The sequence below is a fragment of the Conger conger genome, chromosome 1, assembly GCF_963514075.1.
Source record: "Conger conger chromosome 1, fConCon1.1, whole genome shotgun sequence".
Classification (NCBI taxonomy): domain Eukaryota; kingdom Metazoa; phylum Chordata; class Actinopteri; order Anguilliformes; family Congridae; genus Conger; species Conger conger.
Window position 1 is genome coordinate 10179597 of NC_083760.1, and position 17239 is coordinate 10196835.

Below are 17239 nucleotides of genomic sequence, written 5' to 3' on the forward strand. Positions count from 1 at the left end.
GATTCACTGAAGATCACACGTTTTTATTTTTATTTTAAGAAAGCAAACCGCTTCACCTCCGGTGTCACCAGTGTGATCCACCACCAAGTAACTCCGCCCCTCTGCCCCCACCTGCCCCAGGCCCAACCCCTGCCTGGTACCATTATTCAACAAAAACAAAGACAAAAAACCTTATGAACAGACAATTTCTATTAAAAAATAAATATTTGACAACCACAAACTCAGTTTTTGGTCAAAGGCTATTTGTAGATAAAAGGATGCAATAAGCCATACATGCGTTTCTCTGGTTAAAAAAAGAAAGAAATAAAAACAGACAAAACAAAAAAAATAAAAATAAACCCAGAGAAACGAGAACCCCTGAAACCGTGGCAACTAGTGTCACTAAACGGATGCCAATGCACACACCCAATCGCACTCCACGTTCCTCTCCGACCCACTGTGTGCAACAGCGGACGCCATCTTTCAGAACCAACTGGAAATGAACCCCCCCCCTTTGCCTTCTGATCATGATGATATATTCTGTATTGCATTTTAGAGGGCTGGTGTAAAGGCAGCTTTGCATGAGACGGACACTCGCTAACGTTTGGGCCTAATCCCTTCACAGATAGTCAGCACTGTGTGAGGACTAGACTCAGCCACTGGGGAAAAACGCTCCCGACCGACCACAGCTCCAGGGCTCCAACCCCCACCTCCTCATTATTGCTCATTTGTTCCAAGTATCGGAGCCGTTCGTTGTCTCCTTGACCAAAAGGAAAGAAAGCTTTACAAATTAATAGTGGAAAAACCTCACCGTAAAGGAGTTTCTGTCATTTCTACAGTGTGTCGGGAGGCTGTGTCAACCGTACCCTCAGTTTCTTCTGAAAGGTTTTTCTCTTCTTTTTTTGGGAAACTGCACATTTTCAGCTTTTTGCCATTAAAGGAAAAACAAAAACGTTCAAAGTTCAGCAGACTCTACGCTGACGCTTGCTGGTGTAATCAGGAGGAAACGGGTTTGCGTAACTACCACAGGACTGCAAAAGCTGAAAGCTGGAAACGGGAGACTTTTTTTTAAAGGAAATGACTCCCTTGGTTTTGTTCTGTTTGCTACATGGTTAATTATCTTGTTTTCTTTTGTTTTTTTTTCTCATGACACGCCACACTACTGATAACCCATTTCACACCAAACACACACTCCCTGCACATACACAGTAAAGGCTAATAGAACCGGACCTCTCCCTTGCGGCTCATGGTAGTTCCACATCAGACGGTCTGGCTCCATTCCACTAGGCTGGGAGAACGAAGTTCCGGAACCACAAAGTTCCGGAACCACCACCACTCTACACAGGGTGGAATTTAGCTCCCCTCACGCCCTCTGCTGGTACAAATTATTAAAACACACTACTGCCTGCTCCCACTTAATACTAAGCAAATGAAAATGTACACAAATTTACAAAGGGACTAAATTTAAAAACAAAAGGTGATTGTTAAGTTTCGGTCAATTCCGTTCCAATTTTTTTTTTTCTCGTTGTCTACAGTAAATGTGATTTTGGTGTTTTCACTTCAATGTGTGTGACATGAATGTTTCACAGGTCCACCTTGGTTTACCTCATACACCTGACGTTTTACAGTTGTGATCTTGTATTTACGTTTCAGAGAGGACCTTCTGAAAAGGGAATATCTTAAATTTATAACTGTAATCGTTCAGCCTGAATACATTTTCCGACAATTGATGCCACTTCCTGTTCCCCACTTCCTGTTTCCTGTACCTCATTTCCTGTTAACTCACCCATCCACACACCCGGCCCTCCCCTTACATTCCTCCTACAGCTGCCCCTCCAGGATGCTGCTGACGGCCTGCTCCAGCACTGTAGTTCCCCTCCGGTCCTGAGGGGGGCGAGCTTGCAGGGCGGGAGGCCCCTGCAGGCGCTGCAGCTCCAGAATGCTGTCGATGGCGCTCTGCAGGTGCTCGCTGAGGGTGCTGTCCTCCGGGAGGGGCAGGGGGCTCGTCGGCCCCGGGTGGGGGTCCGGGCGGGGTCGTTTGGGCTCAGGGGGGCACAGGACGGGGTCCGGAGGGGGCGGTTCGGAAGCGGCGACCGTCTGCGGCTCCGCGGCGGCCAGAGAGTGCGGGGGGGTCCGTGAATTAGCCGCTGCCTGAACCTCCATGGGCCCCACACTGTTTTTGGGGTGCTGGACCTCCTCGGCCGTGGGCAGGGTCAGGGGCGGGGGCGGGGGGCAGGCGGGAGGCTGCGGGTGTCCGGTTTGGGGGTGAGGCGCGTCCCATAACTCCGAGCCGCGCCCGCTCAGGACCCCTCCCCCGTTCGTCAGCCTCCCCGCGGCGTCCTGCTTGTGGACGGGGGGGCCGGAGGGGGCGGAGTCGCAGGCCGAATTGTGCACCACCTTCCGGGAGCCCGACTCCTGCTTGATGGTGAGTTTGAGCGCCCCTCGGTTGCTGGACCGGTACGTCTTCAGCCCGGGGGGCCGGTTGGACAGCAGGGCCCAGGACGGGGTCGAGGGGGGGCTGCCGGACTTCAGGAAGGCGGGTGGGGCTGACGGGGCAGGGGGGGCCGGGTCATTTGGGCCGGACGCCGGTTTCCGTAGCGACAGCAGGAAGGAGTCTGCTGAAACCCCAGAGGACAAGGAACTCGTAAAAAAAACTGCAGCAGAGGATTTTTGGGGAATTGTTTTGTGCTGCCGGTTGCTAGGCTGTGCTCGCGATTAGGAAAGGAACTTACCTGGGTCCATGCGCGCCTTCCGCCTCTCCTCTCCCAGAACCCCCCTCTCCGCCTGCAGGAACAGACGCTCCAGCATCACCATCTCTGCCGACGGGCTCACCTGCTGTGGAGAGCCAATCAAACCGCGGGGGCGGAGTTAGCCGCTGAGGCCGAGGAACACGCCTCCATTCCTGGAGATCTCACGTGATTGGCTGGCGACATTGTGTACACACAGCTAGAGATGTCTGTGAACCCAGAGGCCATGGTTTAGGGCAGTGTCTCCTAAACTATGGGCTGGGAGTGGGGACCCAAATTGGCCCACATGAGTGTCTGAGGTGGGTCCCAGAGTGGATCTGTGGTCCACAAGCTGTGCTAGGAAGTGTATTTGAAGGGAGCAAATCCACATGAGAAGAGATCCAATGGGGTGACAGTGGCTCAGGCGGTAAGAGCAGTGGTCTGGCAGTCGGAGGGTTGCCGGTTTGATCCCCCGCCCGGGCTGTGTCGAAGTGTCCCTGAGCTAGATACCTGACCCCCAAATGCTCCTGACGAGCTGGTTGGTGCCTTGCATGGCAGCCAATCGCCGTTGGTGTGTGAGTGTGTGTATGAATGGGTGATTGAGAAGCATCAATTGTCCAGCGCTTCGGATAAAGGCGCTATATAAATGCCAACCATGTACCATCTAATGAATGGGGCCAGCGGTTTTCTACCAGTTATAGTGACTTCATCTTCTAAATGGCTGTATGAACCAGTGCTGGATTACTCTGAAATATTTTCTACAAAGACTCACTGTGCGGCGTCTGTGGGTGTAGTACATGACTCATCATAAATGTCATATCAAATAAATGCAGGAGCTAACTCTGGTTCCCAGACGTTGGGGGTGCACCCCCTGGGGGGGCCGTGTTTGAGAAGCCCTGACATGTCTGCAGGGAAAGTGATGAAGGGAAGAGAGAGAGAGAGAGGGATATGAATGGGTGTTGCGGGGCTGGTACCTGCGCTTCTCCCAGCAGTAGCTGCCGGTACTTGTTGAGCATGTCCTTTGTGCGCTTCAGCAGGACCCCGGACACCGCGTCAAACTGCTCGTCCACTGAGCACAGGGACACATGCAGCGGGTTACATACTGCACAGGGCCACAGCCAATCACAGGACCACACCTCTGCATAAGGCCACACCCACTCATGTGACCACACCTCTGCATAAGGCCACACCCACTCATATGACAACACCCAATCATATGGCCACACCCACTCATATGACCACACCTCTGCATAAGGCCACACCCACTCATATGACAACACCCAATCATACAGCCAGACCCACTCACATGACCAAACCCAATCGTATGGCCACACCCACTCACATGACCACACCTCCACTTAAGGCCACACCCACTGATATGACAACACGCAATCATATGACCACACCCACCTGTAAGCACATGACCACACACACACACACACACACTGTTGGCATATGACCACACACACATACACACACTGTTAGTACATGACCACACACACACACACTGTTGGCCCATGCCCACACACACACACACACACACACTGTTGGTACATGACCACACACACACACACACATTGTTGATACATGACCACACATACACACACACACACTGATGGCACATGACCACACACACACACACACTGTTGGCACATGACCACACACACACACACACACACACACTGTTGGCCCATGCCCACACACACACACACACACACACACACACACACACACATTGTTGATACATGACCACACACACACACACACACTGTTTGCCCATGACCACACACACACACACACACACACACACACACACTGTTGGCACATGACCACACACACACACACACACACACACTGTTGGCACATGACCCCACACACACACACACACTGTTGGCCCATGCCCACACACACACACACACACACACACACACACATTGTTGATACATGACCACACACACACACACACTGTTTGCCCATGACCACACACACACACACACACACACACACTGTTGGCACATGACCACACACACACACACACACACTGTTGGCACATGACCCCACACACACACACACACTGTTGGCCCATGCCCACACACGCCTGCAGGTGGGGCTCACCTGTGAGGAAGCCGGCAGTGCCGGGCAGGTGCCCCGCACAGGTGTGGTACGGCAGCAGGCGGCTCACGGCGTCCTCCAGGGACAGGAACGGGGAGCGAGTGTCAGGGCTCAGAACCGCGGCGTTGTCCTGGCACAACTGCTGCTGGACCCTGTACACACACACACACACACACACACCAGAACTGCTTTATGAATCCATGCACACTCACTGAGCGCTTCATTAGGAACATTCAAGCAATGTTGATTGACATTGGCTCAGGCGGTAAGAGCGTCGTCTGGCAGTCGGAGGGTTGCCAGTTCGATCCCCCGCCAGGGCTGTGTCGAAGTGTCCCTGAGCAAGGCACCTAACCGCCAACTGCTCCTGACGAGCTAGTTGGTGCCTTGCACGGCAGCCAATCACCGTTGGTGTGAGTGTGTATGTGAATGGGTGAATGAGATTGTAAATTGTACAGTGCTTTGGATAAAGGCGCTATATAAATGCCAACCATTTAACATTTACCATATTAACGGGCACAAAGTGTGCCAAGAAAACATTTCCCACACCATTACATCACCGCAACCAGTCTGGACTGTTGACACAAGGGTCCATGGATTCCTGCTGTTGGTGCCAAATTCTGACCCTACCATCTGTATGCCTCAGCAGAAATTGAGATTCATCGAACCAACATTTTTTATTTATTTATTTTTCACAAGTTTTTTTCCAGTCTTCATCTGTCCTATTTTGCCGCTCACTGGACGTTTTTTGTTTTTCACACCATTCTGGGTAAACTCTAAAGATTATTGTGCGTGAAAATCCCAGGAGATCAGCAGTTACAGAAATACTCAAACCAGCCGGTCTGGCACCAACAATCATGCCACGGTCAAAATCACTGAGATCACATTTTTTCCCTCATACGGGTCAGTTCAGTTAATGTTCACATCAACCATTAACTGAACTGACCCGTATCTGCATGATTGTATGCATCGCCCTGCTGCCACACAGTTCACTGATTAGATAATCGCATTAATTAGTAGGTGTGCGGGTGTACCTAATAAAGTGCTCAGTGAGTGCATATCCTGCTGTATAAATCCTGTGTTGAGGAGGCTCTGTCTCCTTGTGCCAGGTCTCTCTCTCACCTGTGTCTGCGCATGGCCAGGGTGAGTCTCTCCTCCCTCTCTGTTTCCACACACGCCGTTACCTGCGAGTCACAGGTAAGGAGATGATGTCACCACACAGGCCAACACTCTTGAGACTGAACACACGATGCCAGGGGCTCCCAAACCCTGGGGGGATCCCCTGTGCGTGCCGGCTTTCATTTCCAACCGCAATCTCAATCCCACGTTTTAACAAGCTGTTACATTTCTCTTAATTAGCCGCTTTTCATGTTCAGAGGGATTATTTTCCCCCTTAAGGAACAGCTACGCACGCCATGAAAAATGTCCATACTACCAATTACTGTGCTATGCATCAATACAAAAAGCATTCTTGAATAAATGCTATATGTTTCACATTCATTTTTATGATTTTCCCCCCTCTTCTCCCAAATTTGGAATGCCCAATCACGGTAGCTGTGCCCACTACTGCAAGCTCTCCCTGCTATAAAATCCCGCTTGACTAGCTTGACAATTCAAGCTGCTCAAGAACTTGTCTAGTTGTCTAGCTGAGTATGAGCTGGTCAACCAAGTTGTGCTGGTAGCTTGTCTGAGCTGATCAACCAGCTGTTTCAACACAAAGCTTGAGCTGGTCAAACCATGTCAAGCTGGGAGCTGGCCTGAACTGGAAAACCAGCTAAACCACGTCAAGCTGGTAGCCGGTCTGAACTTGTCAACCATCGAGCTTATTGGCCAGTGGTGGTCACTGCAGGGTCAGCCCATAGGAACTGAAAGCCTCCCACCACTGGGTGGTGCTAGAGCGAACCGTATACCAACATTTTACCATATTGTTGAAGGGGGGGGGGGGGGGGGGTTTGGAACACCTGTACTGGAACCAACCACAGCGGACCTAGTGAGCAACATTTCTCAACAAGACCAAGAAATTAGCTTAAAAAATAACACCAATGGTACCCCAACTCAGATCCACACTCACATCCACCACCCCCAACCCCACCACCATCAAAACCATGCCCCCCACAGCCTTCCCTCCAGGCCTGGCCGGCACAGCGAGAGCAGCGCTCCCCCCCCCTCTCTCACCTGCGGCCTCTGCTGAGCCAGCGCCTGGCCCGGGGCCTCTGGCCCTGCCTGCCTGAGAGCGTGCGGCGCTGGGGCAAACAGGCTAGCATCCACCGCCAAGCCTGCTGCTAGCTCTGAGAGAGAGGGAGAGAGGGAGAGAGAGGGAGAGAGAGGGAGAGAGGGAGAGAGAGAGAGAGAGGGAGAGAGAGGGAGAGAGAGAGAGGGACAGAGAGAGGGAGAGAGAGAGAGGGAGAGAAAGAGAGCAAGGGGGTAGACACAGGGACAGAGAGACATAGGGAGAGAGAGAGAGCGAGAGAGGAAGGGGGTAGACACAGGGACAGAGAGACATAGGGAGAGAGAGAGGGAGAGAAAGAGAGGGAGAGAGAGGGAGAGAGAGAGGAAGGGGGGTAGACACAGGGACAGAGAGACATAGGGAGAGAGAGAGAGAGGGAGAGAGGGAGAGAGAGAGGGGGTGAGAGAGAGGAAGGGGGTAGACACAGGGACAGAGAGACATAGGGAGAGAAAGAGAGAGGGAGAGAAAGAGAGGGAGAGAGAGGGAGAGAGAGAGGGGGAGAGAGGGAAAGAGAGAGAGAGGGAGAGAAAGAGAGGGGGGGCGGTGGACACACGGACAGAGAGACATAGGGAGAGAGCGTTAGAAACAAAGAGAGGGAGAGACAGAGTAAGGCAGAGCGAAACAGTGAGAGATAGAAAGAGACAAAGAGAGAGTAACAGTGTGAGTGATGCTGAGGAAGCAGATACATGAGTTGTTATTAGTTGCCCCCAATGGCAGTGACGCTCGTTACCTTGTGTGCGCTGCGGGACGGGGGCTTGGATGGCCGTTTCGGGCTGCGCCCGCGGGCCCATGGGGGTGGGCAGAGGAGCAGGCTGCAGCTGGACGGAGTGGCCCGCGGGCAGCGGGGAGGGGGCCAGGCCTCCCGGACCCCCGGCTCGTATCTGGACGCCCGCCTTCCCCTGCCCCGGTCTCGGCAGAGTCCCCGTCTGTCCGCCGGACGGAGAGGGGAAGCTCGCGGGGGGCGGGCCCGGCGCGCTCTGCCCAATCACGGCCCCCGTCTGCTCCGCCCCGGTGCGCGTGGGAGTCGCCACGGCGGCGGGGCTCGGCGTCACGGCCAGGGCGACCGTCTGGCCAATCGCGGGGAGCGAGGGGGCGGTGTCTTCCCTCTGATTGGCTGCGGCGGGAGGGGAGGACGAAGGCGGGGACGTTTGCGCCGGCAGCGTCCCGGGAACGTTTTCGGCGGGGGGCGAGGGAAGAACAAGGGCCTGCTGGGTAATGGATGGAAAAATAACGTTCACATCAGCATGAAATATGGATCCCCTACGCTTCCATTCCTCACACAGACCTAGAGACCGCTTTAGTTCTACTTTTATCATAAACCATGGCTGTTTTCTCTGCTTAAGAGGCACCTAACTGAGCCTTCTTGGCAATGGTTCTAGCAGACCTGCATCAAATCATTCTTTGAAATCTTTAAACCACTTCAGAAACCAGTAAAATTCCTGAGGATTACTTTAAAATCTTGAAAAAAAAATGTTCTTCATACGATTGCACGTTTCCTGTGAAATGCCCACGGGCACTCAACTTTGTTGTTTCTATAGCAACGTTGAACATCAGCGCCTTGAGACGGAGCGTTCACGTCGGGCTCACCTGGTGCATGTGACGGAGGAGGCTCTGTTTCTGCGGGAGCAGGCTGGGCACCTCCTTCTGCACCTCCTTCTCCACTGGCTGGGGTTTGGGCGGGACGGCGGGGTCCCGGTGCAGGGCCGGCGCAGGGAGCGGCTGTAGCAGGGTCACCACCGAGGGGGGCATCTGGACCTCCGGGGGGGGCGGCGGGGCATTGTGCTGGAGGAGGTGCTGCTGGTTTGGCTAGGGGTCAAAAGACAAGATTGGACAGCGTTCAATCAGTGGCTGTTGTGTACGGCGGGAGGCTTGTTTGTTGGTGCCTTGCACGGCAGCCAATCGCCGTTGCTGTGTGAATTGGTGAATGAGAAGCATCAATTGTACAGCGCTTTGGATAAAGGCACTATATGGATTTACCTTTTACCATTTTTTTTTTTTTGCAGGTCCCATAGAACACCACCATTGTATGCTTGAGCATGGTACTTAACCTGAATTGCTCCAGTAAAAATGGGTCTGGATAAAAGTGTCTGCTAAATGTAATCTGTAATGTAAGGGGTGTGGGTGAAGATGGGTGGGGCGGTCTTCTGACAAGTCCATGTCACAAGATTAGACATTGTTCAGCCAGAGGATCTATGGGCTAGCACCCCCATATTGCGTTGGTGAGCTGACTAACAACATTGTTGCAAGAGCTCATGTTTGCCTGTGTTTGTTCAATATGGGTCTCACAGGTAGGACATCGGTCAAGGGTTACACCAAGGTAAACAGGATGCTCACAGTGCTCTAGTGTTGTTCCGGAGCCGTTCACCTGAAGTTGTCCATTGGCTTCTCCGTTTCTCAAGTGGAAGGTACACACCTGTGTCTTAGATGGGTTTGCATGGAGGTGGTTCTCTTCATAATATGTTGTTAGTTGATTAAGAGCATTGGTCAGCCTTTACCACAAAAAAAAATCAGTATCTTTGGCGGCAACACCCAGGTCATCAGCATACACAAAGCTCTGAGTTCCATCACTTCTTAGTTGGTCATTGGTGTAGATGTTGAAGAATAAGGGAGCAAGCACGCCCCATTGAGAAAGACCTTAATTTGCCAAAGAACATCCTGTTCTCCAGCGTACTTTCAGTCAGCTCTGTGAATGATCCAAGATCTTTCCCAGCAGGCATCTGTGGTTGACTGTGTCATGCTGCAGACAGCACGACAAAGACTATGTCTGTCATATCCCTTTCTCAAATCCATCTTAGACGTGTTGTAGTCGGTTGAGAACCTGCGGATGGCGGATGATATGCGTTTCTATGCGGTTAGAGCTATTCTGTTAAGGATCAGGCATTTAAATACTTTGTTGTATGCTGCTCTGGATAAGAGTGTCGGCCAAATGCCATTAATGTGATGTAATGTAACAGCGTGTACGTTTGACTAAGGAGTGAGATCGGCCTGTATCTTTTTGGGATTGATGGATCTTTGCCTGGTTTTAACAGTGCTATTGCATGTGTTTACTTGGGCAGCTTGTGGGTTACCAGGCGTGATTGTATAGTTGTAATTCCTTGCCTCAGGTCTGATGTATTTGACTGCTCAGTTGTGATGTTAACCAAGCCAATTGCCTTTCAGGGATCAATACTTGAAAAGGCAGTTCCCAGCTCTTCCATGACAAATGGTCTTGTAAGATCTGGGTCTTGACTGTACTTGCTGCAGTCTAGCTTGGTCTTCTTTTGCCCTTTTTATACTTTTGCCAAGAGCAATTGGTGGGCAACTTGATTTGCAGTGATCTTGGGTTGTTGAGGGGCAACTTTAGGGTCACCACAAAGATTGCATATTAGACACCACGCCTTCTTGCTGTTCTTTGACCTGTCTGTAAACTCAACCAGCATATTCCAGGCCTTATGGCGCTCTTGGGATATATTTTCCCTCACCTTCTCACTGGTTCTTCTTTGAGAAGGGATCAATCACTTTCATCAAAGAGAGCAGCAGTCTCCTTAGAGAAACCAGGTATGTACTCTGCACTGCAGCCTCTGGGAATGTGCCTTCATGCTGTTTTCTGTACATGTCTGCCAAAAATTGTCGTAGTTTCCTGGTGTTGGATGTTTTTGATGTCCTGGTAAGAGGTAAGAGTAAGGGGTGCGGAGTGTGGATGGGGATTGGGGGGGGCTCACCTGTGGAAGATGGAGGAAGGGCTCCTCCACTGGTGCCCGCTCCTCTGGGCCCGTCCTGTCGGGCAGCAGCAGAACAGAGGTCTGGGGCAGGTTCAGCTGCTTCTCCTGCTGGGCCTGGGGGGTGAAGGGGAGCCCCTGCACCACCGAAGGCCCGTTGACGATGGAGATGGAGGCCATGTCGGGGGCCAGCATGGCCGGGCTGTTGATCAGGGTGATCTGGTTGCCCAGGGTGGCGCCGTGGAGAAGGGTGCCCCGCTGCCCCTGCCCCTGGGGCGGGTACGCCCCCGCCAACTGCGCCGGCATCTGGAAGACGGTGGGGGGCGCGGACTGCAGCTGCAGGGGCCCCGACAGGAGGGCGCCCTGCCGCACGGCCAGCTGTCCCGCGGGGGTGGTGAACACAGGGCTGAAGTTTAGCTGCCTGGACGAGGCAGTCAGGATCTGGGCGCCGTCCACTAGTTGTCCCGAGGAGGGTGCCCCGCCCCGCACCGAGGGACCCTGGGGGCTGGTGGCGGAGAGCAGGGGCCGGGCCACACCCCCCGGCTGGGACATGGACACGGGGGTCTGGCCGGGGAGCAGAAACTGGTTGGGGCCTTGCAGTAGGCCCGGCGGCTGGATGACGATGGAGCCAGCCTGGTTGAGCAGCTGCAGGCTGACCGGCTTGCTCAGGTTCGGGGCGGGAGGTTGCTGTTTGGGGCCCAGGCTCGGGGACAGCAGGATGTTCGGGGACCCCGCCCCGGGTACGAAGGCGAGGCCCGGGGACGCCGTCGTCTTCTGCCCGGTGGGCTTGGGGCTGATCTGGACCAGGCGAGGCTGGATGCTGATCGGCTGCTTGGGCTGGATGGGGAGGGGCCCCCGGGGCAGCAGGATGCCGTGGGTGGCCGTGGCCCTCAGCGTGGGGGCGAGCAGGGGCCGCCCCGTCAGGCTGGGCAGGGCCTTCTGGATGAGCATTCCCGAACCCTGGGCGGGGCTGAGGGAGAAGGAGGCGTCGGGAGGAGGGGGAGCGGGGAACACGGTGCCCGGGAGGAGGCCCATCATCTGCGGGGCGGCCGGTTTCAGGGAGGGGCAGCCGGGCCCGACGGCCAGCAGCGAGGGCTGGGGGGGCTCCACGGCCGCCTGGGTGTCCCGGGGCATGGCCGGCAGCGCGGGGGGGAGGCTCAGCGGCTTGGACAGGAAGTGGGAGGCGGCCTGGGCGAGCACCGCGCCGGGCGGGTAGAGCGACAGCGGCTCGCTGGGCGGAGCCAGCCCCGCCTCCAGGACCAGCGTCTGCTCGGTGATGTCGGCTTCCTGCAGGCTCTGCTGGAGGATGTCGCAGGCCTCCTCCTCCTCCGCCTCGTCCCCCCGGCCTCCCCCCACTGACCCCGGCGCCCCTCCGCCCTCGGGGGAGCCCAGCAGCGCCTCCTCCAGGAAGGACAGGTCCACGCAGCCCGGGGGCGGGGTGTCCTGTGAGGGGGCGTGGCCCGCCAAGAGGGAGACGGGGCTCTGGAACAGAGAGAGGGTGCCGGCGTGGATGTCACAGAAAGCAGAGAGACGAGTAACCAAGGTAACAAACAAGTTTCACAGCACTACACCGCAAGCCCCCCCTCCAACGCACCCTCCAGGGGGGGCCGAGGGGTGCATGCCTCCCGGAAGACTTTTTGTTTTTTTTTAAAGATCAGCTATGAATCGAGCATTTCTGGTGAATACTGATCAGTATATCCCAATCACAACATGAAATCCACATCTTTATTACATTACATTATCTTTCTCATCAATCATGCTTTATTATAGGGGGGGGGGGGGGTTATTTGTCCTGTTTTATAATAGTGAGGATGTCGTTACCCTCCTATCCTCCCCATAAATCATGCCCCTGTCCTCCACAGCGATGACAGCGCTAAGAATGAGGAGATGGCGCTACTCACAGGGGCATCTGCAAACAGGGACGGTTCCCCGGAGGTGGCAGAAATGAGCAGATCTTCATTCTCCAGCTGGGGAAGGGGAGGGGAGGGGGGGAGAGAGAGAGAGAGAATGAAAGTTCTGTTTTTATGTGTTTTATTATGTGTTTGTTTTCCCTATCCACAGATATGTCACCCTGAGGGGAGATGTGAGGGAGGACTGCACCACCCCTGTGTGCCAGCGTACTGCGTGTATCTGCTGTTTTCCCCCGGGCCATCGCTTTTTACGTCAATGACAGAGAGATCTGCCTGTAAACTATCACCGTAGATTACTGCCTTGAAAATCAACATGGAAACATGATTTACGTCCGGTAAAATATGGAACACCAGAAATAGGTGGAAGGTGAGATCATCACCATCCAATAGCAAGCCATGAATCCAGCACATACTGGGCTCCCTGTTTATATTTCAAAAGTCCCTTCTGTGTTGCTAAATTCACTAACTCATAATTACCTCTTAAACCCATTAATTTACCGGTTAAATATCAGGTTCTTATTAGGTAACTATTTTGATTTCAGAGGTAAGTACTATGAAACGGGCTGTAAGACATTTACATACAGTACTTGCATACACTACTTTGTTTCATAATACTTTGTTTATGAAAACTGAAATCAGTCGTTACCTAATAATTACACAAGTAGCTGTGTATTTACCTAGTTAATACTAGGTAATAGACAGGCTGTAAAATAAAGGTTGCGCACTCACAGTAAATATTTGTCCACACAACTCCCCCCCCTCCTCAAACTCATACATGGAAAATATAATTTACATAATGATACAAAAATAGATTTTTAAGGTCTAACTGAGGACAACTGGGAACAGGTCATTGCATCTCAGTTCTTGCATTTGCATGTCGGAGTTTGTTTTGCTAAGGTAAGAATTAGCACAATAGAATTAGCAGAAAGCTACAGTCTTACTTTGAACCATAAACGGGCTCAATGTTGAATCACTTGTGAGTTCAGTGAGTATGTTCTAGCTCAAAACTACGTAGTAAATTTGCACACACAAACTATTTGAATGGAAGGTACCCCAAATCTCAAGTGTAACTGATTCGCTGGGATGGTAACTATAACTCGCTGTACAGCTGGCTTCCTCCATCACTGATCTTCCCATAACCTGACCGGAACGTTCCAGGATTACCATGGTAACAGACTGCTGCTTGGCGAGAGATTGCTTCTCATCTGTGATTCGCAGTTGCAGAGTAAAAAAAAAAAATATATCCAACTGTGTGTGTTCTGGTTTTCTTGTCTAAAGTAATTCTGCAGATGATTTCTCGGTGATATGCTCCGTTTCATTTTCTCCTGACACCTCATACCAAGGCTGCTCGACCCAGGAGATCTACCGTCCTGTATGGTTTCGCTGCAACCCTAATGCACACCTCGTTCAGCAGAGAGAGCGTCTCGCTGAGCTGCAAATTAGTAGGATCAGGTGTGCGTTAGGGTTGGCGTAAAAACCTACAGGAATGTAGATCTCAGGAACAGGGTTGGCAAGCCCCGTCTAAAACAATTTTGAGAGCTATATTACCAGTTCTCCTTCAGACCTACAACTTCCTGAAATGCAATTCATCTTCTGAATTATGCGAATTGTTACATCAATTACTCACCCACTAAGAATCTAAAAGAGTAAATGTCCAATAATTGGTCACTGCAGTGATGAAGTGCCATTTTAGTAGGAGGGCTGCTGTACTGTTGTCATTCTGGTGACCTTCGCTATCAGAAAGATTGAGAATGCATTTGTTTACTGTTATGCGTACCAAATTAGTATTCCGTATATTTTTCTGTTTCGGGAGAACCGCAGTCCAATGCTGATTGCACTGTCCATCACTGAACACTCTTAGCACCCAGAGTCTAAAAGCAGGACGAACCGGAGCTCCCAGTTCAATATGGCTCTATTTGTAGATGAGACGCATGTTGGAAGGCCTTTGTGAACCGGTAAAATTCATGTCAGAAAAAAAGTTTAAACCCGAGAACACAGCTACTTGCCCACGCATAAGGATAACACAGCCTTCTTCTGGTTGTAGTCCACACATTCAATTTGAAGACAATATATTTTGACAAGGAATGTATTTACCTATGATATGTGTATGTGTTATCAGTTAGTGCGATTTGAAAATATTTATACAAAAATAAATAGTCTTCTAAATTATCTAGGCTATGCCTTCACTCAAAAGGAGGCCAACCAAGTTGAAGAAAAAGTAATTGAAATTGAAAAATGTATTATTCATGTACATGGATGAAAGCTGACCTGGTCCATTGAGTTAGATTTGAGGTCAATGAATGAGATGTCAATTTTGTGTCACCCTTGAAATTGCTAATTATTCGAAGCTGTCTTGTCTGTGACTAGTACATTTCCTCTGCAATTATGACAATCGCACAGCCTGCAAAGTATATGTTTAATATATCAAGGATATTCATTTAGGTAAATATAATAATTTAATATTCTATGGCTGCCAAGATTCAATATTTGAATAGTGAAATATGCCCCCCCCCATGCCATCCCTCCCAGCACTGTGAGAAACAGTGTAAATAATGATTCACTGAGATATCGGCTTTCCATCAAACAGCCAGATGAATAATATCTATGAAGCATTGTTATATTTTATTCAGGAATCATCAGCTCGCTTCATGAATATTAATGAGAAAACATGAAGCTTGAGGCTACACACACACACACACACACACACACACACACATACACATACACACACACATGCACACACGCACGCACACGCACGCACACACACTCACACACACGCACACACACATACACACACATATATATATATGTAAAGTTTTACCTCATTGGTTCCATGAAGGAAGTCGTTCAGGGCTTGGGGGTCACTACAAAGACGATAACAGAGTGTTGAGATTATTCAGTGGCCTTATGCACACTAGGGGAGAATTACAACCACACAACTAATTCAGCTCTTTATTGCTTAGATCCAAAACACTCTAAACATGTTGTGAAATTAATTACTAAAGAGTGAGACAGATCAACACATAGTTATAACACAGCCATTTATTCAATGTTCCGGTTGAAATATTTTTAAACTGGCAACTTCCAAAGCCAATTTAATTGCAAGCCAAGAAATATACCTGGACTCGTGGGTGCTGAAATGAATAAATGACAGAATTTCTCAGATGAAAGTCTATAAAAACATAAGCGTAGATTGTAAGACTTGTGGGCTGCCAAGTAAAAACAAAGCCTTATGATCGCATGTTTGTAGTAACCTGCCAGTCAGGCAGTATGCTCATACTCATTCTCAAGACATCATTATTTCATTATCTCATCATTATTTACTAAAGCATTGCTTAACGGCGACATACCTAATTAACAGTAACATTCACTTGGGGACCCAAGTACTATATCACATACTATATCACTGCTTCTGCATAGATGTTACCTTTTTATTTGAAACAGTAAACATAAGAGTACCTTTATATTTTTAAGCAGTGGTTAACCGTAAGTTTACAGTGTTACTCCTACAAACTTATCTGCCCCAGTGAATCAAAGCAAGAGAAGCACCCCTGTAATTCTTACACCATGAAAATGCAATAGTAAACAATAAATAATAAACATAACCTACTTGTACCAGCATTAAGACCGTTTCATTAATCAAAAACAAGGATAAAACCAGGGGATATTCTAAGCACGACAAACACCAACTTTCAAAATCTTAGGCCTTACCTGAGCCTTAAGCGAATCAGTGTGCAACGACTAAAAAACATTCAATACAATCAATTCATTTAAAGTCCAGAGTTAAAGTTTAGATCGGGCTCACTCACCACAAAACATCGAGTAAACAAGTGCCATCTTCATCCTCCATGTCAACTGCGGGAGGGGAGATAAGAAGCCAGACGCCTTGCCGAGTTAGCCTGATAGCGACGAGTTAAGATCCAGCAGAGAAAATACTGTAGCCAATATTAATGACGCCGTCGGCCATTGTGAATCACAAGAGCGTGTAGGGAGGAGAAGCTCAGATCAATGGGGCTCGCGACGGCACTATCGGCCCCGACTGAGACGCACACTCCCCTGCGCCGCGTTCCAGGTACATGCCCTTTATAGATAAGGGCCGCGCTATTTCACACATAGTTCACCGTCCCCGCGGAGCAGCGAGCACATTAATGGGTTTGGTGCTTCGCAATGAAACTGGTGAAAATGTGTGTTCTGAGCATCTTAAAATACACCGCGGAGAGGTAGTGCCCAGATTAAATGGACATACTACAGTAAGTATCAGAGCCACATACACTGTACAATATAGCAATGCCAATCTATATTACGGTTTTTTTTTTAAGTATACAGTAATATCTAAAAATGGCATCATTTGTTTGTTTGCTCATATTTTGTAAAATGCTGCAATGCCTTTCTAACACACAGCACCGTGCAAAAGTCTTACGCACCTGTATAACATTCTGTACAGACAAGATTCTTTCAAAAATAATTCAATGAAAGGTCCCAAACAAACGTACTATACGTTTTACATTTTACATGACATAATTTGGCAGAATAGTTCATCTGGATATCTGTTAATGTAATGTAATGTAACCCGCCTACTTCATTTAATCT

At 50.4% G+C, this 17239-nt stretch overlaps 1 protein-coding gene across 1 annotated transcript; it reads right to left on the bottom strand.

The window, feature by feature from the left end:
- Positions 1 to 1800: 1800 nt before the first annotated feature.
- si:ch211-168d23.3 (BRD4-interacting chromatin-remodeling complex-associated protein) lies at positions 1801 to 16499 on the bottom strand. The gene is made up of 12 exons (XM_061260502.1): positions 16459 to 16499; positions 15471 to 15513; positions 12641 to 12706; positions 10743 to 12221; positions 8629 to 8847; positions 7772 to 8249; positions 6990 to 7102; positions 5937 to 5998; positions 4821 to 4969; positions 3680 to 3774; positions 2712 to 2814; positions 1801 to 2594 (listed from the first exon to the last, which is right to left on the bottom strand). Exons 1-12 carry the CDS (start codon positions 16497 to 16499, stop codon positions 1801 to 1803), a joined length of 3642 nt encoding a protein of 1213 aa, XP_061116486.1.
- Between the last annotated feature and the right edge of the window lie 740 nt (positions 16500 to 17239).

What these genes read in the sequence shown, in the direction of transcription:
- si:ch211-168d23.3 (XM_061260502.1), bottom strand. Translation starts at nt 16,499, where the DNA reads ATGGAGGATGAAGATGGCACTTGTTTACTCGATGTTTTGTG. An exon ending in CCCTGTTTGCAGATGCCCCT is followed by an intron (nt 12,222 to 12,640) that starts GTGAGTAGCGCC and finishes TCTCTGTTCCAG; the next exon opens with AGCCCCGTCTCCCTCTTGGC. An exon ending in GAAGGCGCGCATGGACCCAG is followed by an intron (nt 2,595 to 2,711) that starts GTAAGTTCCTTT and finishes GGGTTTCAGCAG; the next exon opens with ACTCCTTCCTGCTGTCGCTA.